General features: G+C 40.8%; 1 protein-coding gene across 4 annotated transcripts in view; it reads left to right on the top strand.

Annotated features, from left to right (window-relative positions):
* Positions 1–26,961, top strand: part of ELF2 (E74 like ETS transcription factor 2) — a 60,372-nt gene that overhangs the window by 12,506 nt on the left and 20,905 nt on the right. For 3 of the 4 annotated variants that reach the window (XM_045019153.1, XM_045019154.1, XM_045019155.1), the window contains exons 2-3: positions 243–451; positions 1,510–1,675. In XM_045019153.1, coding sequence (XP_044875088.1) covers positions 380–451; positions 1,510–1,675 — 238 coding nt within the window. In that variant the 5' untranslated portion in view covers positions 243–379. Of the gene's footprint in view, positions 1–242; positions 452–1,509; positions 1,676–14,600; positions 14,879–26,961 lie in introns of those variants that run through there. The other variant, XM_045019156.1, reaches the window with a different exon arrangement.

Below are 26,961 nucleotides of genomic sequence, written 5' to 3'. Positions count from 1 at the left end.
TAAAAGCTGGTATGGAAATACTGTTTTGTGATGGTAAATGACTACTTGTTCAGAGTGTTGTAGAACTATCAAGGTCAGTGCATTGTGTCTGAACTAGAGTGCTCCCTGGTGTTCTCTTGATGAAGAGAGTAGTAACAATTTAAAGGCACTGAATGTAAATTTAAACAATGCAAAACTGAGAATTTACAAAACTTGCGTTTTCCTTTTTTTATACCTTTCTCTCAAATTGTTTTGTTTTTCAGCATCTCTGATTAGCAGTACAAAAAACCTGGATACATGCTACTTGGATACAGAATTTAAGCCTCTGGTACCTTAGGTTTTCAGCATTACTGTCTTTGGGATCACTAACAACTTTCAAAGATCCTTCAGGGAATGCACCATGACATCAGCAGTGGTTGACAGTGGAGGTTCTGGCCTGGAATTTGACAACAGTGGAGTAGAAAATCAGGAGGTTAGAAATCTGTATAGAACTTATTTGCCTACAAACTTCATATCACTGTGTATGTAAAAAACAAGCGTTACTATAAACTTGCTTTGTAAAATAGGTTAGAAGTTGCTGAAGAGAGCAGGATATTAGTCAATTTTAAAAGTATCCTTTATTAGATATCTTCTTATCGCAGAGAAGAAATGGAGAGTTGTACTGTCTGCCATACTACAGAATTGTATATAAAATGCATTTTTAAAAGTTTAAACAAGGGTTCCAATTTGATATGTCTAGATATTTGTATAATATAAAGAGAGCAGACCAGAGGCTTTTAAAATTAGCCAGCTCCAAAGACTTTTTAAATCATCATATCTTGTATTGTTAAGCAACGAGGTATGTTACTGTCATATGGCTTGCAATAAATTTGGGTATAGTGTTCATAATTAATCAGATTTTCCACTCAGTTGTACCTGTGCACCACCACTAAGAAGAATTTGGCTCATTAAGTATGTTTGTAGGTTCAGGATTTAAGTATGTAACACTTCTATATGTGCCTGCCTCTGAACATCTGAGTAGTTCAGGTGACTTCATTGTGACCACTCAGATGCTTAAAGCTAAGCATGCGAATATGTGTTGGCAGGGGCCAAAGACATATGTGTGGTGTAACAGGTACATTACCAGAAAGGAAATATTGTGTCTAAAACTGATTCATGTAAATTCTTTGGGTGTGGAGAGAGATAATTACTTCTCAGATCTGATTTTTTTTACTGGAAAACGTAACACTCTTTGCCAACATTCTCATGGAAAATAAATTTATTCTCACATTACAAATATTTTAAAACTCTGCTTTTAGCTTGCTTTATATTTAAATCCTGATATGATTTGGTAGTATCTCTTATTTCATGATAGGTCCTTTTATTTTTAATTTTGTTTTAAAAGTTTTACCTTAACTCCCACAAAAAAAACTTTTTACAAATATTTTGTATTGGTATTCCACAAAATATATAAAAAACAATAGAGAAGAAGGGGAAGGCATTAGTTTAGATTTGGTGGTTCAATATTTAAGGCTTTTTCTCTCCCTATAGGAAAATAAGCCAGTCTCCGAATACCCAGCAGTGATTGTGGAACCAGTTCCTAGTGCGAGATTAGAACAGGGTTATGCTGCTCAAGTCCTGGTTTATGATGATGAAACTTACCTGATGCAAGATGTAGCAGAGGAACAAGAAATTGAGACTGAAACTGTGGAAACAGGTAGACTTTTTTTTTTATTTAAACGTTTATGAACTTTTCTTCCGCCCTCTCCCATGAGTTCAGAGCTAGCACTCCCAGAAGAATGTGACTTTATATTCACCCTCAAGAAGAGATCCTGACCTGGGGCCCTATGCAAGTCCTATTAAAGTCAATGGGAGTCTTTCCGTTAACTTAAGTGGGAATAAACTTAGGACCCTGATGTGTTAAAGTAGTTCAGTAAAAGCAAAGTTACTTGTACCCAGATGCACAAAGATATTTATTCACTAACTTCCAGCGAAATCAGTAGGTGTTAAGTACATAAAGTACATAAAGTTAAGTACACCTTTTGAGAATCTGGGCCTTACTTTCTTCAGGCAGCTGCTCCAAAGGGCATATCAGCTCATTAAGATGCATATAGGCCAATGATTGTAACTAGATGTTAATATTTACAATAACTAGCTTCCTCAAAACTTAATTTATGTAATTAAGTCAAGACATACAAGTTTAACAAATCTATGTAAAGAAAATCTGTTAAGTATTGTTGTCATTTAACCTTTACTGTTAGGCATATGTACACATCCAAGGTTAAGGTATGCGTAGAATACTGGTGTGCAGGGCCTGGGAAACTTGCTGCAGTGGAAGAAGGGTAGACGAAAAGTGGTAACCTGTAAGAGTAACTAATGAGATGCAGTAAGCTGTAACCTTGGGAATGTTTTTGTGCAGGAGATAGGATTTGGGGCTTTCAATGGAAAATAGCTGCTTGCAGGAGTTGGTGACTGGTACTGTGTACAAAACTGAATTATAAAGCAGGCATCTAAATGATAAACACAATACATTAAATAACAAGGAAAGCACTTACTAGATGACAGCAGCATTTAGTCTATAATATTAATTTAAAGAGTACATGTTGGCTTCCCAAGGAGCATGTGATTAAGTTATGCTGATTTAGCCTGAGCAGATTTCAAATAACTTAATGTTTCAAATGTATTTCTTACTAATGTTTTGAAATTATTTAAACTTAGTAATTGTACAAATCTCTCAAAGAAGACTGCTCAGTGATATGTTGACCATTAAATATACAGTAGTTCTTTGGATAAAATTAAACATAATGCTGTAGGAGTAAAGTTTAACACAAATCACTTGTACAGCTTCGGAATATACTGTATAATGAACTTGTTTTATCATCTTACTATTCAGTTGTGGTTTTTGGTACTAGAAGATAGAAAATCAATATTTAAAATTCATACAGGCTTTAAAATAAACATTGCATTAAGTCCAGATTTCATTATACAACTGCACTACTGAATATTATACAGCTTGTCTGTAGGTATTTCTGTAGTACTCATTCTGGTATCTGAGTGCCTAATGTAATCAGTGGGCCAGGTTCCAATCCATTGCAATCATTGACTTCTGTAGGGTAACACAGGATGTAAATCAGCACAGAATATCCTAAAAGATCTGAACCACTTTGAAACTAATCTGTTCACAAGCCTCTGATTAAAACACAAATTCCTTGTTTTCAGTGATATGAGGCAGTCTCCTTTTTACCAAATATAATGGGCTGGTTAAGAGTGAGGTTTACACAATGGATTGTAACCTTGAGAGAGGATTTGAAGTTTATACATTGTGTACTATGTAGTGAAGAATGATTACAAGACAGGGGCCACAGGCATCGGATCTGCTTGTGTGGACCCTTGCAAGGGTCCATCAATGAAGCTCTAGTTGTACTATCACAGCCTATGGTGTGGGTTTATTCTAGCAAAAAGTCATCAAGGACTAGTGCTTTTGATGAATTTGAAGAATGCGATTCAAATAAGTACTGACTCGACTATACAAAGCATAAGAATTGAAATCCATAATACTTAACTGTCCGTTAATGCTAGCAGTACAGGTTTGGTTTTTTCTTTTCTTTTTTTTTCCTTTTGCCACACTAAGTTTCTTTAAACATCAGATACTAATTTTTACTGAGGATTCAGTCCATGACGAGCGCAAATCGACAGGGTATTAAAAAAATCAAAACAAACCAAACAAGAATCTTCATTTTTTAAAAGGGACATACATTTCATATTGTTGAAAAATTTAAGAACAGCTCAGATGACTTTTTCTGAACATTCCAGAAACATCCACCAGTTGACTGAGAGTAGAAAAATTCCAGCCCACAGGAACACCGTAAGAATGTAACCGAGGGTTAAATTTGATGCACACATGGCATTCCCACTGAAGTCAGTAGGTGCCTTGTGTAAGCTTCCAAAGGCAGAATATAGGGCTTAGATTGAAATAGTTCTTAACTTATATTTACCATAGCTGTGATGTCACTCTAATCGAGGAACCTGGGAGCTTACAATTCAATTTCTTTAGACTCACAGGTTATGGCTATGCTGCAGCTGAGAGCATGCCTCCCAGTTCACGTAGACTGACACAAGCTAGCTCTGCTTGAGCTAGTGCACTAAAAATAGCAGAGTAGACTGTTGCAGTACAGGCTTTAGCCACCCAGGTATGCTATTTTTAGCACTCTGGTTCAAATAGATCTAGCGTGTCTCTCTACCCTTGGCTGGTAGGCACACTCCCAGCTGCAGTGTAGACATATCATCAGGGACCTGGTTGCTGCTTAAAGTTTTGTTAAAATGCAGTGGTGGTTACTGTTAAACTGTATACCCTTCAGCAAAACCTTTGCTGTTCACTCTTAGTGGCAGCAGAAGCTGTTTCCATTTAAGAAAATGTAGCCACTCTGAAATAAAGTTTACCTAAATCTCTTTGCTAATTATACATATATTTTGAATGGTGATAAGTATGTGGCTATGAGTAAGTCTGAGACTTAATAACAGTAGAACACCCAAACTTAATTTACCATTCTTGCATTGCTGAAGTATGTTTATATTCATGTAACATCACTAAATTTCTTTTGGTACACTGGATGCTTGGTAAAATGCCACACTGTTATGACAATCCTCAGTAAAGATAAAACACTAAAATAATGCTATTTCAAAAATACAACAAAAAAAATCTCTGGGAATACTTCAGGAAAATTGGTTACATATTTTGTTGAACCTTGTTTGAGCATGCTAACATGAAAATATTGTCAGCATTGATTTGTTTGCTATTGCATGTTGAGTCTTCAGAAACAGTGTCAGGTTGTGTTTAAAATACCTTTTGCTGTGCAGTAAACTAAATAAGCTATTTTGAAAAATATTGCTCTAATGAATAAACAAAATGTTTATTCTCAAAGTCCTTCTCAAAGACTAGGTAAACTAAGAACAGATTGATACTTAATATGTATCATGTTTCAGGTAATTCAAGGCAAATGCAACTAATCAGTTGTGTGCATGTGTATTTTTTGTTTTTAAATGTGCCAAAGTAAGTGAGATTTTTACAGAACAATCCGATCACAATCAAGAGGAAACTCAACTTTTTTTAAAGAGAAGTTGAGATTTCGTTTGACTTCAGTTTGAACTATGACAACTCCTTTTTGCTTTTGGCATTCCATCAGAAATCCTCCTTGTGGCAAAAAGTGAATGTCTGTTTTAATTTTAAAAATATTGTTGCCATGGGGAGGTAGAAGACCTACCCGAAAAGCTGGGATCTGAAAAGAAGCCACTCCAGGATTACCATGTGATGAAAAATATTGAGCTAGAAAGACAACGATGCTGGTATGTTTGTTTATAATTTATTTAGAAATTTAAGCTAGATAGGAGTTTAGTTATTTAAAGTTATCTTATAAATGCTCATGGTTATCCTTAAAAGGGAGGGGAATAGTAAACAGTGGAGTAAAGCTTAGAACTCCTCATCCCTTTATACAATATAATACATTAAACTGTTTGTTTTAAAACAAATTCTCTCTCTCTCTCTCTCAGATGAAATTTCAGATTACTACTTACACTACTACTGCTGTGGGAACCAATTCTTTACATCAACTTCAAGTCTTTAATTGTTTTTACCTGTTTGTGTTCCTAAACCTTGTTCCATTTTAATTAAAAATGCTACCTTTTGATCTTTCTGAATCTGAGCCTCCAAGCTGTATTACGGTTGTCTGGATATGTCTGCATTAGTTTTGATACGTTGTACGCTTAGCACTGTAGAACATTAAATCAGATTTAAACCTTGTAGTTGGATTGGAATTTATTTTTTTGCAGGGGGGGAGGGAGGAGGAGACAAGATAAAACAGTACATTATCCTCCGTTCTGTCCAGACATTTAAGCTGTGTTACTAGGAAGGCTCTAATGTGGACCTCTGGCCTACATTTTCAGGAAGCATTTGCTTCCTTAACCCTTTAGAATTAGTAGTTGAGATGTATCCCACTGACAGAATTCGGACAGAGTAGGTAAATACTGTTCCCTGGAATTTACTGAGACTAGTTTAAAAAATAAACCAACTGTTGCTTGTCGTGGAAGATCTAAGTGCTGACTAGGCTGTCCAGTTGTTGGCTCTACACACTTGCTTAAGCACTCAGCTCTTTCGAGCAAAGTTAATGTCAGTTACTACCCCTTCATCAGGGAACAAAAATGTAGTACTTTAGATAAATAGAAAAAGTTTGTAAAAACTTTGGCTAAAACATGGTGTATCTATTTTAATGAATAAATCAAACTTTTATTGTGTTTTAATGCAAGAGGGGATTAAGAACTAAATTTTGAAACTTGAATTTAAAACCGTTTTTTTTTTGAACATTTAATGCTGTAGCAGCTCTGGCCTAAGTTCCCATTTTCCCAAACGGCACATCATATGTATATAATAGGGCTGTCGATTAATCGCAGTTAACTCATGCGATTAACTTCAAAAAATTGTCATTAATTGCACTGTTAAACAATAGAATACCAATTGAAATTTATTAAATATTTTGGACGCTTTTCTACATTTTCAATTATATTGATTTCTGTTACAACACAGAATACAAAGTATACAGTGCTCACTTTATATTTTTTATTACAAATATTTGCACTGTAAAAATGATAAAAGAAATAGTATTTTTCAGTTCACCTAATACAAGTAAAGTAGTGCAATCTCTTTATCATGAAAGTTGAACTTACAAATGTAGAAATATGTACCAAAAAATAAATGCATTCAAAAATAAAACAATGTAAAACTTTAGAGCCTACAAGTCCACTCAGTCCTACTTCAGCCAAATTGCTCAAACAAGTTTGCTTACAATTTGCAGGAGATAATGCTACCCGCTTCTTGTTTACAATGTCACCTGAAAGTGAGAACAGGTGTTCACATGGCACTGTTGTAGCAGTGTCGCAAGATATTTATGCGCCAGATGCGCTAAAGATTCGTGTCTCTTCATGCTTCAACCACCATTCCAGAGGACATGCGTCCATGCTGATGATGGATTCTGCTTGATAATGATCCAAAGCAGGGCGGACCGACACGTTCATTTTCATCATCTGAGTCAGATACCACCAGTAGAAGGTTGATTTTCTTTTTTGGTCGTTTGGGTTCTGTAGTTTCTGCATCTGACTGTTGCTCTTTTAAGACTTCTTAAAGCATGCTCCACCCCTTGTCCCTCTCAGATTTTGGATGGCAGTTCAGATTCTCAGACCTTGGGCTGAGTGCTGTAGATATCTTTATAAATCGGATATTTGAACCTACAGTGAGCACTGTACACTTTTTATTCTGTTGTAACTGAAATCAATATATTTGAAAATGTAGAAAGCATCCAAAAATATTTAAGTATTGTTTAACAGCATGATTAATCACAATTTTTGTAATTACTTGACAGTCCTAGTATATACACAAGTTATTTAGAACATAAATTCAATCCCTATATCTACAAATAGGAAAAGGGGGATTAAATTGTTAATTCTACACCATTCAATATACTGACCAAGGACTGATGGATGTTCTGGTGAATTCTCTTTTCTCATTTCATGAACAGCAGCATCCCTTAAAACTGAAATCTTTGATGCCATCTTCTTCCATGCAACTTGGGTATGTTTCCTTCTTTGAGAAAATAGCAAGCAGTAGTATAGTAAGACATTGGGTGCCATAATTATATCTGCACCTTTCCATCTATTTGAAGTGCACTTATAGGAGCAGTCCTGTAAGGATTCCTTTTATCCCTTTTACAGGTCCAGGGTTTGTCTTTTGACCTGGCAACAGGTATCAGCAATGACTTGAAAAGCTAATCCCAGAAGTATTCAAGGATAGAAAATGAAACTATATGTCATTCTGTGGCTGAGAATCTGATTTCTTGTAGTGTATAGTCCTTCCTACTAGGCCTGTATAGGTTTTGAAATGCCAGACCTTAAACTCAGATAATTCTAACTTGGAAGGTATCCCCCTCAACTCCCAAATTCAATTCAAACTGCTATAGAAGAAATGGAAAAGCCTGAAACTCCTGCATTCAAATGTCTGTTTGTGATATGACTACTCAAATCATGTTGTAAATTAAAATGGCAGAGAAAGGGGGCAACACAACCAATGTAACTTTTAGATCTTGCTTCTATGTCAGGAAGCAGCAGCCCCTGATAGTTGTCTTTGTTTAACAATGGTGAAGTACCACAGTCAACTTTTGGAATCTAAAGCCTACAAGGATACTCTAAGGAAGTTTTTGGAATAGAACATAACATGTCAGCTTCAGAGCTCTCTGTTAATAGTTCCTCTTGCTGAGCAGAGTCTTCCTGTTCAAATAGTCTTTCTCCAGCATAGAACTGCAAAAATTATGGGCCACTCAAAGTTTGGGGCATAAGCTTGCTCTTTACATTTAAATACTGAAAACTCCACTTGGGATCTGAAAAGTCAAGTTATGCTCTTTCTGGTTCAGGCAGTACTGCTACCTGTAAAAAATTCTGCAAGCCAAATTTATATTATACCTATCCAATTTCATACTGTCTGTCCAAGTTGCATGCTATCCCTTGAGTTCCATAGTATTTCTTAGGTGTAACACACAGCAGCATTTTCTCTTTATTTGGAACTTATTTAACAATTGATGCATGAGTCAGAATAAAAGCCAGTTCACGGTCAAAGCTGGATGGACTCTGCAATACTAAACAGACTTAAATAGTTAAAAATTTTACTCTCATCATTAAAGTCAGCAGATCTATAAAAATACATTTTAAGTCATCATTTTTCCAGAGTTGAGCTGCATTTTAAGGCCATGATTAATAGCAGGCTGCAGGATTGTATAAAGGTTTACATAACTATAGGGAGCAGAGTACCTATTCAGATACTACAGTAATGCATATGGTATAACAATCTATTCTTGTTTTAGTTATTAGAAGGAAACCTTATTTTATGGAGTTGCAAGGGACAGTGATCCATTTATTTTAAGATGGTCAAGGAGCCAATTCTTGGAAAGCAAGAACCAAATTAAATTAATAGGCTGCATGTTTAAATCAAACAAAAGGAAGTATTTCTTCACACAACCCACAGTCAACCTGTGGAACTCTTTGCCAGATGTTGTAATGGCCAAGACTAGAACAGAGTTCAAATAAGAACTAGATAGCCATTGATGGACCAATCCTCCATTAATTTATTAGCCAGGATGGGCAGGGATGGTGTCCCTAATCTGTTTGCCAGAAGCTGGGAATGGGCAATGGGATAGATCACTTAATGATTACCTGTTCTGTTAATTCCCTCTGAAGCACCTGGTATTAGCTGCGGTCAGAAAACAGGATACTGAGGTCGATGGACCTTGGGTCTGACCCAGTATGGCCATTCATATGTAAGATAGCTGAACTGGTGCTATCTGTGAACCCTGTTTGTCTCTAGATCTAACTACATGAATATATTAGTGTTCTAAATTCTAACTGGACATGTAATGGAAAGAGTGTTCTGGTAAGCAGCCAGGCTGAGTTGAAATCACAGGGCTTTATCATGTGAAAGTTTTAGTCCACACCGGCTTGTGCCCCAATGAAGTCTTGCTACACTGCATCATAATAGATGGGGCTAGAATTTAGGCAGTGCATCTTATAAGAGAATTGTTATCTGAAGAGTTACTTTTCCTGTTTATGGAAGATAGTATTCAGACACAGGAGAATAAGTGTATTCTCATTGTGTAAGCACTACTTGGCACGTAACTTGATGTAAATCCACCTTCCAGGAGTGGTCTGTCGTGGGTTCAAGCTTTAAGTGGACATTTCTTCAAACTTGTAGTTTTGGCATAACTGGAATTTTACTTGCATGGACAGCATATGGAACATAAAGTGTATCATCGGGCTGCTTCTGCTATATGCTCTGTACTGCTCTTGTACATGAGCATTGTTTTCCATATCTGCCCTGGATCTTTTCCTTCCACACAGATGAGAAGGTGATGGCTCAGCTTCAGTAGTAAGAGGCTTAGACCTAGAGGGACGTGTTTTACTAGAAGATAGGACCTAGCAGGACTGCTAGCTCCTTGAGCATCCTAGAGGCTTAGAGTAGAATTCAGAGCTGTTGGCATGTTCAGGCTTGGTGGACTGCTTGTATAAAAGTGGCCCTTAATCAAGAGGGCTGTACAGGTTTCTGGACCCTGCATAAGTGATGATTGTAACAGGCATATAAAAACCACAAGGTCTCTACTTATAGGGAGAAAGAGATTATCTTGGTCATATGATTTCCCAGCTCTTTCTACTACTCTGAAGTTCTTAAGAGTCAAATATTAATACTAATCTATGAATATACGTATAGCACATTGGGAATGTGAACTGTTATTGACTTAGCTACTAAATAATTATTTCTTCAGAGTTGTCATAGATGTGGCCGTCACTAATTGAAGACAGGACGTTTCTGTAGGCATGCCCATTTTCCTGCTCTTCAGCACAGAAAGGTTTGCAGCGTCGTGTAAACAGGTTAAATTGTTTTCCTTTCTAATACATATCCGAAAATTGAAAGAAACAATGCATGTAGGCTCTCCTGGTGGAGTGAGTGAGACACTAGAGCAGGAGTTCTCAAACTGGGGGTCGGGACCCTTTGGGGGTGGTGAGGTTATTAAATGGGGGGTTGCGAACTATCAGCCTCCACTCCAAACCCCGCTTCACCTCCAGAATTTATAATGTTGTTAAATATATAAAAAAGTGTTTTTTAATATATAAGGGGGGGTTACACTCAAAGGCTTGCTATGTGAAAGGGGTCACCAGTACAAAAGTTTGAGAACCACTACACTAGAGTGTGCAATATCCTCCTGTCCTGAGGAGGGCTGCATCTCAACAAGTGTTTTATGAAGGACCATGTGGCTGTATTGCAGGTTGCTTGCTAAGGGGATGTGTCCACCTCAAATACCTCTACTATATAGATCAGGGGTAGGCACGGGTGCCAAAGTCAGCACGCGAGCTGATTTTCAGTGGCACTCACACTGCCCGGGTCCTGGCCACCAGTCCAGGGGGCTCTGCATTTTAATTTCATTTTAAATGAAGCTTCTTAAACATTTTAAAAGCCTTATTTACTTTACATACAACAATAGTTTTGTTATATATTATAGACTTATAGAAAGAGACCTTCTAAAAACGTTAAAATGTATTACTGGCATACAGAACCTTAAATTAGAGTGAATAAATGAAGACTCAGCACACCACTTTTGAAAAGTTGCGGACCCCTGTTATAGATAATCTATGTGCAGAAGAGAAGCTGTTTGCCTTGTGTGAGTCATGGCATCTGATGGATGAACAAAAGGTCTTCAGTATCTAGATCCCTCATTGCCAGTATACAAACTCTGATGAGCTAAATTTCCTAAACACTTTAGTGTTTAAAAAAAAAATCAAAAAAAAATCTAAACTTTCAGTTCCAGTTGTGACAGTTTTCCCCTCAAACATTGTGGTTTGGAATAAAAGGATTATGATGCTATTGCGGGTGATTTGAGATGTTGAACTGACTTGGACGGGTTCATCCTTCTAATCGCTTTGTCAGCATGAAAAAGGCAAAACTGAGGCTCTATGAATGGAATTTCTAGAACTTTCTGGCTGATGTGACTGCTATATTTAAAAAAACCCACAACACTTGAAAGAAGGAAGAGAGAGACCCCTTCTAAAAAAGTTAAGGGAAGTCATAGGAGGACATTTACCCTACACATGATGGGGTCCTGTGTAGCTGGCAGATGTATGAAAGAAGCTGCTTTGAGAAAAAACATAGTCTAGATCAGCGGTTCTTAACTGGGGGTTTGTGAACCCTTTCAGGGGGGCCACAGGCCCCCAGAGCTTGAGCCCCAGCATCTCCCGTGGGGCTGAAGCTCCAATCCCTGGTATCCTCTGCGGGGCTGAATCCTGGAGCCACGAGCCCCAGTGCTCCTTATTGGGCAGAAGCCCTGAGTCCATGGGCAGAGTGGCGGGGGCACATGGGCTGTTGCTTCCTCCCCCACAAACTACAGTGCAAGAGCAGGGCAGTCCTGGAGCAACTCCAGACTCTCCCCCCGCCCCCACAGTCCCTAGCTACCCTGCCTGCACACAGCCCCTAGCCTAGCTGCTACCTCCCTGCCCCCCCCACAGCCCTTAGCTACTCCTTTCCCTGCACCCTGAACTACCCCCCCCCTGCCTGCACACAGCCCCTACCCACCTCCTTCCTTGCACCCTGAGCTAACCCCCTGCCTGTACACAGCCCCTAGCTATCCCTCTCCCTGTAGCCTAAGCTTTTTTCAAACTTTTTGAGGTGAGCTCCCCACCTTTTGAGTTATAATTTTTGGTTTCTCTTGCCCCTCCCCCGCCAGGCAGGTGGCCTGCTGAGATGAGTCAGGGAGAATTGGTGCTCCCTTCACAGATCCTGCCATGCAGAGCTGGCTTAAGTCCCACTGGCACCTACCCACCCAAAACTATGCCTATGCCTGAGTCGCCCCAGCACCCTGGCGTTCTTATAGCATGTTGTGGGGGGCCTCAGAAAGAAAAAGGTTGAGAACCCCATGTCTAGATAAAGATTCCTTCTGAAAAGTCCCAGTGCAGTGGATATAGTACATGTACCCACTAGGGTACTTTTACAGTCAAAGGCTGCGGCTACACTTAGCACTTCAAAGCGCTGCCGCGGTAGCGCTGCCGCGGCAGCGCTTTGAAGAGCTAAGTGTAGTCAAAGCGCCAGCGCTGGGAGAGAGCTCTCCCAGCGCTGTCCGTACTTCACCTCCCTGTGGGGAATAACGTACAGCACTGGGAGCCGCGCTCCCAGCGCTGGGGCTTTGACCACACTGGCGCTTTGCAGCGCCGCAATTTGCAGCGCTGGAGAGGGTGTGTTTTCACACCCTGCTGCAGCGCTGCAAATTTGTAAGTGTAGCCAAGCCCTATGTGAGATACTGTTGTAAAAACTTCAATATACAGCATAATTTTGCTGATGTTGATAACTGCTCCAAGTACACACTGTTTCAATTTCAGCTAGATTACATTATAGTTTATAGGTGGACTCTTATCAATAAACAAAGGATAGAAATTCTCTGAATATCACTTCTGTAGGTACTTCCTTTCATGTCAGTCAGTGAAAGGCTAGACTTTGCCACTAAGTAAGCTGTTCTTTAGATATTTAAAAACGGAGTGTTCTTTGAGTAGAATCACACTACTTGGATCAAAGTGCCTACAGTTGCTAATCTGATATAAGGACGGGTCATTTGCTGTGAGGTTTAACCTGATTTGGTGGGAAGTGTTAAAATTTCCTAAAAAAGATTCATGCCATTATTTGGTTGACAGCCCATGTTTGCATATCTTTCTCATAGAAAACTGAATGCACAGTGGCTGCCTTTCATTTGCCTAAATAAAGACCTGGAGTTTGCCTAGGACAAGACTTGGAACTTTTCACAATTCCTAGAGGGAAGGATGTAAAGCTGTTGGAGTCTTCAGTGTAGCTCTGGTCTCTCTCAGTAATCAGAATCTTAAATAGATGCTATGATTGAATTATTGCCAGGTAGAGGAATTTTACATGCAGTGGGAGAAATGCTATACCTTGGCACATCTTCTACCAACAAGTCTTAGAGATGGACTTCACAGAGCTGGTCCAGAAAAAAATATTTCTGCCAAATCTGAAAAAATAACAGCATATTTATGAAGTGTGAGACAACAGTGAATTATAATATAATCCCAGTTCTCTTGAAATAGTCAACTATTGTGGCTGAGTCAAAGGTGAAGGTAAACAGAGTTTAGCAGTTTGGGCTATAGTTGAGGGACAGTTTAGTGTTTTTTGAATACATCCATGGCAGTCGATAAAGCTCTACCAATCGACCAATAAACCAATCTCTTGCAAAGTTTCTTTGTTAAACTACTTGGAGTGGACACAGGCAACAACGCAGTGCCGGAAGATTGCAGTTTAAGCCTGCGACTGATTTTCATATGTCTACATGATTCTGGGCTGCGGACATTTGGGAAGCCTTTCTCATGATCTCCAACTCGAGGAGCTTGTGCCCCAGGAGGAATGGAGAGACAGACCCTGGACACGTTACGGGACGAAGCTCCCTCCCCTTCATATAAAAGCTAGATTCCCCGGAGGATGATGCGTTGCTTGAGCAAAGCCGCTTCGCTGACAGCACGGGTGAGAAGAGCCTACTGCCATTCCGCGCGATCCTTCCTGCCGGCCCCGGACTCGCTTCTCCCGGCACGGGAACCCGCCGTTGGCCCCCTCCGTCCCGAGCAGGTGCCACCTCGCTGGCAGCGGGGACGTTTGAAGAAGAGTCTCGCTCACCTGCCTGCTCCCAACTGAGCTGAGAAGGGGGCAGTGCAATGGGCCCGAGCCTCCGCTACCCGCAGTCTGCAGCCACCCAAGGCAGGGCCGCCGCGTTAGTGCGGAGTCCTGCCTTCTGCACAGGGGCAACGGCGAGCTGTGCACGGCTCCTCTGCCGCGACTGCAGCGTTAGCAAAGGCAATGCTGGGACCCGTCCCGGGCTGCCGGAGCCTGCCGAGAGGAACCGGGCACAGCATTAGCTACGCGGTGCAACCAGCAGCCGTGCCGCTCCCCTGTCTCCTCCCCAGCCGCAGGTGTCTGTTTCCTGGCCTGCCCTAGCCCCCTCCCGCGCCGCGGGCTCCGCCGCTTGCTCTGGGTTGCTGCTGTGAGTGGCAGCCCGCCACTTCCTGTCTGAGGCTGGCGGCGGAAGGATCGCGTGTGCTGTGCTGGAGGAAGCGCTCCCCCGCTGCCGCGTTGTGTTGTGGGGGTGACCCGCGCTGGGCTGCCTGGCGGGCCGCTCGGTGTGCGGAAGGATCCGCGCCGTGTGCCCGCCCCGCGCTGGGGCTGCGTGTGTCCGAGCCCGCCCGCTCTGCGCTCCCTGCGAGTCAATGTGAAGCCGCTCCAGCACCATAAACATGGCGACTTCTCTGCATGAGGGGCCCACGAACCAGCTCGACCTGCTCATCCGAGCCGGTAGGTGCCCCGCACAAGTTTCCTCTCCGCCCAGGGGGTGCGCGCCGGAGGCTGCGGGAGCAGCTGCGCACCCTTTGGGCCGGGGGCGGCTACAGCGCTGAAGCCGTGGAGGACAAATCAGGAAGTGATCACCTTGGGTAGCAACCTGGCTGGCATGGGGCTGGGCAGCAGGTCGGCGGGCACCTGTCCCTGCAGAGGGGAGCCTCCGCCGCCGGGGAAGTTGTGTCGAGGCGGGCAGCGGAGTTTTGTGGGGGTTGTGCTGCTGGGGAGAGAACCAGGAAGTGTGTGGGATTGTCCGTTCTCCTCCCTCCCTGCCGCCCCTCCTCCCGCCGCTGCCGCCACCGCCACGCTGTCTGAGCAGAGAGGCCGTGGGCAGCCGCTTCCCCGTGCAAACACTCGTTCTCTCCCTGCATTGGTCGGGGTGGGGACAGAGTTGCCCCGTTCCCCGGACTGGCGGGCTTCGTGCGGCCCGGGGGGTGTAGTACCCTGAGCCCGTTGTTCCCGTGCCCTTTAAATTCCCCTCTCGCAGGGGCTGGGAGCTGTGGTGCTGAGGCGGGACAGGCTCGGGAGCTGCAGGGAGATTGCCCGGCCCACGTGTGCGGCCTGGGGGGGCAGTGCACGGGGGTGATAAAGGAAAGTCAATCTCCCCCTCCCCCACAAAACCCCATAGCGGAAGCGCCGAGCACCCTCAGGGGCCCGAGCGCGGGGGGAGTGAGAGCCCAGTTCACCAATCAACTACCGGGGACGTTCGGAATCAGAACGCTGAGGTCTTTGGAGGCGGGGCTCGGCCCGGCCGGACCAATGCGAGCGGGATAGGAGGGTGAGTGGCAGCTCCCCGTGGCGCTGACAATGCGCGCTTGGAATTGGAGGGAAGAGGATTGTAAACACGGAAGTGGGGGGATGGGGGTTGCCGCGGTGTGGGGATGGCTGAGTGCTGGGGGAGCGCGGTTGGGACAGGGCCTGCGCCGCTGTCTGGAAGCCGTCTCCCTGCCGGGCCGCGGGGGCAGTTCCGCGTCACCCCGGCCAGAGAAGCGGGCAGTCTCCTCGTGGGGTGGGAGTGCTTTCTGCCTGCCCCTCCCCCGCCTGGAGCCGGCGTGAGCGGGCCCGGCCCGGGTGTGGGTGCATGTACCCATGCTTCAGGCGCTGACTGCAGCAGGCAGCTCCGCTACTCCAGCAGCGCGCGTGGGACTCCTGCCTCAGCACCCTCCTACCGCGGCCCGGAAGGAAGGCTCGACCTTCCCGCCACGCCCCTCAGCAGGGTATATGTGCGGCAGGGGCTACGGTGGTCTGCAGCAGACTGAACTTAATGGAAAACATTGGGCATGGTGTACTACACAAACATACAAAACACGCTTCTACAGGGACATTAACAGAGAAACTTGCAAACTGAAGTCTCTCTCTATCATAGTCCAGCCCAACTGAAAGGTGTCTCCTTAACATCCCTGGGATTAAAATATGAGTTTTTGCCATCCCACCTGCAGTGATGGAATAAGGAGATCACATTCATTTCAACCAAAGGATGCTGTACAGTAAATCAGAATTCTTGCTGCCATTCTTATCCTGCTTCCCACTTTTTATGGAGGATGGTGGTGGGTACTCCCTTGGATACAAATTCTGAGTCCAAGCGGGTCCCCTCCTGGCCCAGAACCCTGTATTCTCACCTTTATTCACCCCCAACTGTATAGAAGGCATAGATTCTTGTGGCTCTTGAGGGAGAAGAGAAAAAAAAAAGACGGGGAATGTAATGAAGCAACATCTTCAGACCACTGAGAGGAATTCTTATGTAGCTCAACTAAAGCATATCCCATGGAAATTCCATTTGGTCATCACACAATGAAGCCACCATCCTGTATATTCAGTGAGGTGAGGAGAATAGAGAAAAAAATGGTTGGACCTGCATCGGTTGACAGAGAACCCGAGTGAAATTATTACTTTTTTGTTTCCAAATAATTATAAATACAGCAGTGTTATAATTTTTCAAAATAATGCGTTCTCAACCTGTGTGTATATGTATGTCACAAACAGGTGTTATAGAGTTGTGACATTGCCCTTCCAATATTGTTAAATGAGAACGGGGTCCCAGGCAGATGGGTTGGAGAACTTGGGAAGCAATGGGAAGGCAGTGTCCTTGTATATAGAAAGAGCCCCAGAATGGAAAAAAATTGAGAACCACTGTCCCAAGGAATTATCTTTACAACCAGCTGCAGAATGCTAATGTGCTTTTAATTACAATTTATTTTTATAGAGATTTCTATTTGCATGTCTGTAGAGGTACAGTATTAATACTTCTCTTCTTCATTCTCATAACCGCTCCTTATCTGTAAACCCTGATGTATAGACAGAATCTGCTGTTAGAGTATTGAGACTGGAGACTTCACACCTGTCTGGAATGCTGTTAAATGTATACAAAGTCAGGCATAAATCCACATAATGTGCCCTGTTTTTTTTATTAAACTGTAAATTGTACAAATTTTGACTTAAAATTAAATCATTTTTACAGTGTTGCATGCCTTCTGGAACACATTTCATGAATGACAACAAAACCGGGCATACAAAAACCATACAAAAGACCATACAAAAACATTCTGGAAGTGTATTTAGAAATATTGGAAAACAAAGATTAATCCATGTTCATTAGCATTTTAAGAATAAACTAAAGCTGGGATACAGTATAAACATTTTACTGCCAAGTTCATCATCGGGTACAGAATCATAGAAGTGTTGGGCTGGATAGGACCTCGAGAAGTCATCAAGTCCAGTTCCTTGCACTGTGGCTGGACCAAGTAAATCTAGACCATCACTTTCTCAGGTGTTTGTCCAACTTGTTTTTCAAAACTTCAATCGATGGGGATTCCACAACCTCCCTTCGAAACTTATTCTAGAGCTTAACTGCCCTTGCAGTTACAAAAATTTTCCCAATATCTAACCTAAATTTCTGTTGCTGCAGATTAAGCCCATTGCTTTTTGTCCTATCTTCAGTGGACCTAGTGAACAATTTATCACAATTGTCTTTATAGCAGCCCTTAATGTATTTGAAGATAGTTCTCAGGTTCCCCCTCAGTCTTTTCTCAAGACTAAACATGCCCAGTTTTTAACCTTTCCTCATAGGTCAAGTTGTCAACTTTTTATTGTTTTTGTTGCTCTTTTCTGGTCTCTCCAGTTTATATGCATTTTTCCTAAAGTATGGTGCCTAGAATTGGACACACACATTTTGTAGTTGTGAAGTTTCCTTTGTCATTGAACTTCATCTTGTTGATTTCAGACCAATTCTTCAATTTGTCAGGTTATTTTGAATTCTGATCCTGTCCTGCAAAGTGCTTGCAACCTCTCCAAGTTTGGTGTCATCTGAAAATTTTATACACACATTCTCCACTCCATTATCCACGTCGTTAATGAAAATATTGAATAGTACCAGGCCTAGGACTGACCCCTGTGGGACCCCACTAGATACGCCTTCCCAGTTTGACAGCAAACCATTGATAGCTACTCTTTGAGTACGGTCTTTCAACAAGTTGTATATCCACCTTCTAGTAATTTCATCTACATTGCTTTTCCCTAGTTTGCTTATGAGAATGCCAAAAGTTTAACTAAAATCAAGACATATAACATCTCCTGCTTCCCCTCATCCACTACTAGGCCATTAACCTTGTCAGAGAAGGCAATTAGGTTGGTTTGACATGCTCTCTCTTCATTGTCCTTCCTTTACAACTTAAGGATACAATTCTGCTGCCCTTACTCATATGAGTAGTTACAGTGAAGGTTTCATAGAAGCGTAGTATTTAATACTGAAGGCAGTCAATGGAGGATGGATTGCAGGATGGAAGTCTCTGGAGTTTTGCATTTGAATTGGACACCACCATGTAGTTCAATCAGATTCTGACCAGTTGAACATTAATTTGAATTTTTTAAAATGTTATTTAATAATTGTTACTGTTTACTTTGGGAAACAACTACAAGGGATGCATTTGATATGTAAATGTTCTGTCATCTATCAGTGTACTAAAGGAATATTAAAATGTTTTTGGTGAAAACAGGTATCTTCTATTGTACACAGAACTCCCCTTCTGTCCTGCCCCCAGCACACACTTCAGACTATTTAAGATGAGCTTGTTTATTTCATTTAACTTCTTAAAATTCAGATTTTTAAAAGAGCATTATTTGTGTTTGGATTTATAATAAATAAAAAGCACCGTCAGTCAAAACCAATAGACACCCCAATAGGAGTTAAAAGAAAAAGAAGAAAATGCAGGGAAAAATGCAGCTCATCTGCCAACAGAACTTGCCCCTTTCAAACCAAAATATTCTACATAAAATTACCCAAATTTGGTTAAATCTGCATGGTCATCACAGTTTTCACTAGTGAAAAAAAGAGTATGAAAATAGGGACAACTGAAGTCTAAATCATCTTAAGCATGCCAAGAGAATACAAAAAATAGTACGGATAGGATTGCCTGATCAACACTATTGGTGTATTTAAATTTAGTGCTGTTAATGATATTAGATCATTTAGAAAGATGCAATTTGAAGATTAAATCCTTGTTGCCTTAGGCAAGTAGAGTAGGCCGAATGACTTCAGTGGGACTTATGAAGGTGAATAGGGTGAGTTGGATGTGGCCCTAAGACCTTTTCTTCACTAGATAATTGAACTGTTTGTAACTGAATCAGTTTAAGCATAAACAGTGTGTTCACACTAGCCATCTTGAATATAAATTTTGCCTTACATTTACACAAGCACTGACTGTCCTAAACAGTTTATTTTTCAATGCCTGCTGGGTATTCATCCTAGCTGAGCTCCCAGAAGTAGTGCATTCTGGTGGGTTTCACAAAGCCACTGGGACAGTAGTGGGAGCATTAGCTGAATCCTTTAGTTTGTGTGCATCATAGTAGCAGCCAGGTGATTTTGACTGGCTTTATTAAGCCCGCTAAAAAGTCTCTTAAACCAGATCTTGGTAGACTGTCTGGGGTATTTTTGTATGTGGAGATAAAGTGTTCTACAAATGTGCTAGGACCTTTCACTGGTTTATTTTCTTTAGAGTAGAATAGGCCTAGATGTTTGCAAGGTATTTCCTTACTTAGCAGATGTGGTGGGCACAACATCTGTCTTTAGCTACCCTTTAACTACTTGATACTCATATTGCGGTGTTGGAAATGGCTGTCTGTACAATGCTAGTATGCCCATCACCGCAGTATGTAGACACCATATTTATCTACTTATTTTAATGTATCTACATTATGTCAAATTGGTTTAGGAAAAGCAATCCTTTATCCTAAGGGATTGCACTCTTTAGTGCTTTGGCTTTTCTTTTTCAGGAAGTCTTCTAATATGTGTTTCTGAGAGCAAAAATTTCTAGCTAGTCTATGGCTAGTCGAAGGCCTGGGCAAAGACGAATCTTCCATTGCACCCCAAAAGTGGCAAGGGTCAAGTTCATCCTGATCTTTGGTGGTATGAATTGATCTTAAAATTAAAAAAAAATATTTGTGGTCATAAGAGCAAAATATTTCTCTCAATGCTGGCCTGATAATTTGCTAATATCTGTACAAAAATTAGTGTTTGGAAACATTTATTCTTGTTTCTACTATTCAATTTTGTTTTTCTGAAGTGAATTCAGTATCACTCTGAAGTATTTTTCAGATGATAATCTTAAATAGTTAATTCAGAGTAGTAGAATTCCAAATGTTCTACAAATAAACTGCCCTTTGGACTTCTGAACAAATTTCCATCAAGAACCACCCAATAGTCTAAAATTGCTTTCAGCAAGTGGGCATATTGTGTTCTGAAAGTTCCTGAGTATTAAATGAATACATGTAGAGACAGTTTAGCTATTTAATTAAATTATGATTTAAATACTAACATTTTGTTTTCCTTTTTATGTGAAATATTGAAATAAAATAATGTTCTTCTGTAGACCTTTATGAAATCATTTAGAATACATTTGCCATTCATGTATTTGTCCATTTTCAGTGCTTGGAATTATGAATTCTTCACTAAAGTATTGCACTAGTTGCCACATGGTATTAAATAAGGTATTGTAAATCAGCTGTTGCAGTTAAATGTTGACCTTGTAATGTTGATAATGATAGCTATCAAGATAAAAAGACAGGAAGGGAACTGTTGCATAATTGTTGGTTTTTTTAAACTAGCCTTAAAAAAACCCCAGGCTTTATTTCTATTTGCTTTTGCTCATTTTGTTACTATATTATATTTTATTTGTAACAATGCTCTCAGTTTTAAAACTTGATACGATGCCAGTATTCTGCTCTGTAATGCTGAAGCACAGCACTGTCAGATTTAATTACCAAGTTTGGTGTTTTATAACAGCTGTTGAGAGCCTTGTATAATTTGCTGTGCATAATGTTTGTTTAGAAAGATGGAAATGAAATAAGAAGACATTTAGGTAATAGTGAACAGAAACACTGACGTACGTACTTCTTTTTAATAATTAAAACTCTCCTGATTTCTTTACTCTGTTAACTCTCCAGGTGCCTATAGCAAATCCAACTAGTGATCAGGGGATTAGAAAGAGCCACTCGGCACGTTGTATTTGGATTGTTCATAACTTTTTTTTTAAGAGGAATTAATTTTAGATTAATAGATGCCATCATTTTATAAACTGTCTAAAAGATGCCAGAGAATCAAGTTGTTTCATGTATGTAGTAAGATAAAACTTGGTTTAAAGAATGGAATGTGAGCGTCATGTTAGTTTTTAACTGTTCCAAATAGGTAAGTGTCATTTCCTCTGATTCTGTTACCCAGTTTTGCAAAATTTATCTCCACATGAGTGAATTATTTTGCCTCCTTTGGGAAAGTGGTAATTCATTCATAGGCAATTTTTTTTAAGGTATCAGAGTTAGGGTTTGATTGAATTGATTAATCAGTACAATTAATATTTATTACATTGAGTTTTTCAGACTTGCAAGTGAGTAGTATAGTTATAAAAATATTTCCATTTGGACTGAATGGGTACCTATGCATGTATGTTAAAAAATGTAAAGAATTAATTTTTTTCTAATCAAGTAAAAGGAGATTCTTACTATGGTATAGTGCTTATGTATTATAATGATAGGTGTTGAGAGAATGGAGGTTTCTAACGTAATAAAAGTAGGCTAGCCCAGACAGTCATTCAGTATTGTTGAAAGGCATTTGCTGTGAAGCGCCTTCTGGATTATATTTCACTGTGAGAGTGTTTTGTTTTGTTTTTGACTGGTTTTGGATTTTATTGGGGCAGCCCTTTTCTTCCCTTCACCTCCTTTACCTGGTGACATGATAAAAAGGTGGTGGTGGTGAGGAGTGCAGTCTAATGACCTGCTCTACTTTATAACCCAGATCTCTTGGTGTCTTCAAGGTCAGCCAACTTGGCTTATTTGTCTCATCTGCTGTCTTGGCAGCAATGGCAGTTCTGGCAAAGTTAGTCTTCTCCCCAATTAAATCTCCAGGATATCTCTTCTAGTTCCCCTTTCTGTCACAAAGCTTTACCAGGTTCTGTTCCTGCCAGACATGCTACAATTTTGGGAATTTAAAAGAATTTCCAGAATAGAGTTTGACAAAACTGGTCTAGGTGTAAAAGGGACTGGAGAGATGTAAAGGGGCTCTAAAATGATACCAGGCAGGGAAGGATTCCTCCAGCACAGGAGCTGTGGAACATCGCCATAAGGCTGCCATCCTGGGACCTCTCACAAGCCTGTGCCAAAGAAGAGACACATTGCTGTAATTGAGACTGATCCTCAGAGCTATCTAAATTATGATAAGGGCTGCTTCAACTCCCCAGAAATGCCTGGGAGAGGGAGGACAAAAAGCACCTCTCCCCCCCCAGGCTGTGCCTCTAAGAGATCAAGCACAACGTACATGTTTGGCATTAAGAAATGAAAATTACCATATACGGTGATTTTTTTTTCTCCCCGCAGTTGTGTTATATTAACAGTTATATTAACTTAGCATGTTTGAAAAGCCCTCTTAATGCTCTTTAGGCAGACTAACACTTTTGAAGCTGTGCTAGATGGCTGTGTTGAAGCCTAGGGGAGAACATGGCTAGCTAACATGGCTTTAAAGGTGATGGCCTCTGTCTTAATGAACGTTTAAAAGGGCTTTTAGATCATCTTAAGCTAACTTGATTAAACTAAGATGATTGAAAAACACACCCTTTTTGTCCGTCAAGACGGAGACATTGTAATGTTTGGTCTGATGTTTTTATATGATTACTTAAGTATGTTACAGAATTTTACACACATAGTACGTGTGCAAAGGAAGATGAGAGGAGTTTAAAAAAATAGTGTACTTAGGGTTGGCAGAATTAAATTTTTATTTTTTTTATAATTTCAACTCTGTGTTAATTTTTAAGCATTTTTATCAATTTTAATTTTTGGTTTGGGGAATTTATGTGGGAGGTGATAAGACAGTGGGAAAGGTCAGACAGTAATTATTTAATGACAGTAGACATTGGGTTGAGTCCAAAACCGATGCCCTGGCTTCAACCATGGGAGGTGGGGCTCAGGCTTCCCCTCAGTCCCGGGGATGGGAGCAACCCCGCCTGTAGGTCAGCCTCAGTGCCTTCTCATCCAGTGCTTGCTCCGCCTCCAGAGACCAGCATGCATGGGTCACTCCAGTTTGCTTCTGCCCTGGGCCCAGTGAGTCTTAACACGGGCCTTGTGCATTACGTAACTCCATTTATCTGGTGTAAAGGATCTGTTTCAGCGGGAGCAGGACAAATTACACAGGATAGGGAAAATTGTTGTAAACGTAAACAATATATATGAAATATGGATACATTTTTAATTTGACCATCAGCTTCAAAACAACAAAACCCACAGAGTGATAATACTGAACTTCCTTCAACGTGTTCAGCTACCATTAGGGCTGAAGAACACAGAGGAGGTGATTTGAGTAAGAAACATAAAGCTATTAGCTTTGCAAAATTTAGGAAATACAAAGACAGCTATTTGAATTTTGGTTTTATTCTTGACGTGGAGATGTACCTCCTGCTGTGTGTTATTTTTGCACAGGTACTGTCCAATGAATGTTTGAAAAGCCCTCCAAATTACAGAGACATTTAATTTCAAAGCATGAAATATATAAGAATAAGCGAAAGGCGAAGGAACTGTGTGGTACTAAAACAGTAGCGAAATCCATAACTACTGTGGATAAAAAGGTTTTTAATGTTATCCTTCATAGTAGCGCAGAAAATTGCTAAAACAAAAAAATCACAAACAATTGCTGAGACTTTGATAATGTCATGTGCTATTGAAATAACAAAGGAGGTGTTTGGAGAGGAGAAGGCCAAGGTACTGACAAAACTACCGATGTCAAATGACACTGTCAAGCAACGGATCACTTCTATGGCAGAAGACAGTCTCACAGTGCATTGATTGGCTGCGTGACAGTGATGTTGCTGTACAACTAGATGAATCCACAGACATTTAGAAGATGTCCCATTTACTTGCCTATGTTCGGGGTGTGTGTGTGTATGTGTGGAATAAGAAAATAAAGGAAGACGTTTTGTTTTGCAAAGAGCTCAAGACAACAACAAAGTCAGATGTCATTTTCAAACTGTTAGATGATTTTATGATTTCAGCAGAAATCAGCTGAACTAATTGCATCCAAGTCTGCACTGATGGAGCCACAGCAATGACCAGAAAGCAGTCTGGTGTTGTGCAAAAAATAAAAGCCGTTGCATCTTGCGCTATTTGGACACACTGCTTTCTACACCGAGAGGTGCTTGCTGCAAAAGATATTGAACCAAGTTTTCACAGTGTTCTGAACACAGTGGTAACATTCATTAATTTTATTAAATCCAGAGCACCAAACTCCAGGTGTTTTGCTGCACTTTGTGAGGAGATGGGTACAGAGCACCATTCCTTAGTCACGCATACAGAGGTACGATGGCTATCTTGAGGCAGAATGCTTACCCATATATTTAATCTCAAGGAAGAGTTATTTACTTTCTTAGATAAGAATCCTGAACTTGCCAAAGTGCTGAAAACTGACGCGTGGCAGGCAAAACTGGGTTACCTTACAGACGTACTCAATTAATAAGATAAATAAAACTGCAAGGTGGGAACATTAATTTTATTGCCCACCGTGAAAGAATTGAGGCATTCAAAAGACAATTACAGCTCTGGAAAGTTTGTGGGAGCACTACTGATATATTTGAGCTCCTACAATCTTTTATTCAGGAACGAAACATTGACTTGGATGTAATTAAAGCTCGGCTAGCAGCGCATCTGTCTGGTCTGCTTAACAAATTTAATGCTTATTTTCCTGAACTCACAACAGAACAAGCCGCTATACACGTGAGCTACAGTGAGAACATTGAAGATAAACTTCCATTTCCATGCCATCAAAACTGTTAGAAGAGATCATTGACATTTCGTCAGATAGCTCCCTCAGAACCAGGTTCAAAGACATGCCGCTGGAGACATTTCAGTGTGTGTTCTGATGAATACATCACTACTTCTTCTGCAGCACTGAAAAATTTGATCCCCTTTAATACCATCTACTTATGTGAAGCCAGATTTTCAGCCATGACATCAATGAAAACAAAGTACCAAACCAGGATGGACCATGACCTGTGCATGTGCTTGTCAAAGATACTCCCCCACGTCTTGACAGAATTGTTGATCAGCACCCTCAACAAGTTTCAGAGAGTAAATAAAAAAAAATTTCAGTTTATTTTTGTGCCTCTATTGTCCATATTTTTGTTAATATTTTGTGTGTGTGTGTTTAACTGTGTATCCACTTAATACAGCTTTTAATTTACTGGATATGCAGAAAAACAGTTGTTGCGGCACAGGTGGGCCGTGGAGTTTTTATAGCATTTTTTGTTTGGGTTTTTTTTGGGGGGGGGAGGACAGAGAGGGGAGGAGACTCAGAAAGAAAAAGGTTGAGAACCCCTGCTCTTACATACAGCTGGGACTATACTGGCACCCAGACAGCCCCAGTACTGGGGAAGTGCAAAGGTGATTTGAAGCTATTTTTTGTGCCTCTGCTCCTGTGAAAGGCCAAGTGCTCCTCACCTGCAGAGCAGAACCCAGTACCACCTGTAAAAAATGACTGACAACTTCAGATGTAAAATTTATACAGATGTACACAATTTTATTAAATTAGAAGTAGTATAAATTAGTTTACTTAGAACTTAAATCCATCAAAAATTGTTTTGTATTCATATAATGCATTTATGTATAGAACAATACATCTTGAAAAGGTATAGGGTGCTAACTAGCAATACTGCAAATAGTAATTCCTAAGAAAAAGCAAACTAAAACAAAATGAAAATTTCACAGCTGACCATGGGGGGAAAGTGTCAGAATAATTTTGAAATTTTGTTTGGAAACTTTTTAGGGTTTATTTTATCTAAAATATAACTAGTATCCTGGGACCAACATTACTACAACACGGCATTAGATATAACTTGGCATTTTTAGTTTCCAGACCTGATGTGGAATTGAAATTCTATAATTAGTTGACTGAATAGCATTTCTGCTTATGACTGATTGGTGGAAAGTTTTACCTATTGAGTGAGGGGACTGAGTCGTCAACTTCTGTATAATTGAAGCTTTTACTTAGAGGTTTTTTTGCGTTATTTGGGATCAGTGACAGTGCAAAACTGGTCAGTTTTCACTGCTGCTCTTCCAAATGCTGGACATCAGTGAAACTGTCAGAATCATATCAATTTCATGTTGCTGCTGCTTGGGAAAATGTTAGCAGGAGCAGCAGCAGAGACAGGAGGATCCAAAAATAGCTGCCATGGGAAGGTGGGGAGGGTATTGGAGAATTCCTTCCTTCTCTTCTTACGGAGGCTAAGGTTGAGGGGGGGATGAGTAAATAGTGGAGACTATTCCAACTCACAGCAATCTGGATGCTCTGGAGTGGGCTCTTCTTTCCAGCTGCTATAGTATAGTGATGGAACATCAAATTTACCAGGCACCTACTACTCCAAAAAGATAAGCTCATAACTAGAGTTCAGGGTCAGGTCTTTCTTAGAAATGTCAGTAGCCAGCTGATTGGGGAGCTAGGTTTCTCATCAAAGTACTGCATTGACCCAGGGCCTTGCTGATAATGCCTTCTTATATGAGCTTCTAGACTAGTATGT

The sequence above is a fragment of the Mauremys mutica genome, chromosome 5 (assembly GCF_020497125.1).
Source record: "Mauremys mutica isolate MM-2020 ecotype Southern chromosome 5, ASM2049712v1, whole genome shotgun sequence".
NCBI lineage: Eukaryota > Metazoa > Chordata > Testudines > Geoemydidae > Mauremys > Mauremys mutica.
Note: the sequence above shows the minus strand (reverse complement) of the source record. Positions and strands in the feature narration are given on the sequence as shown.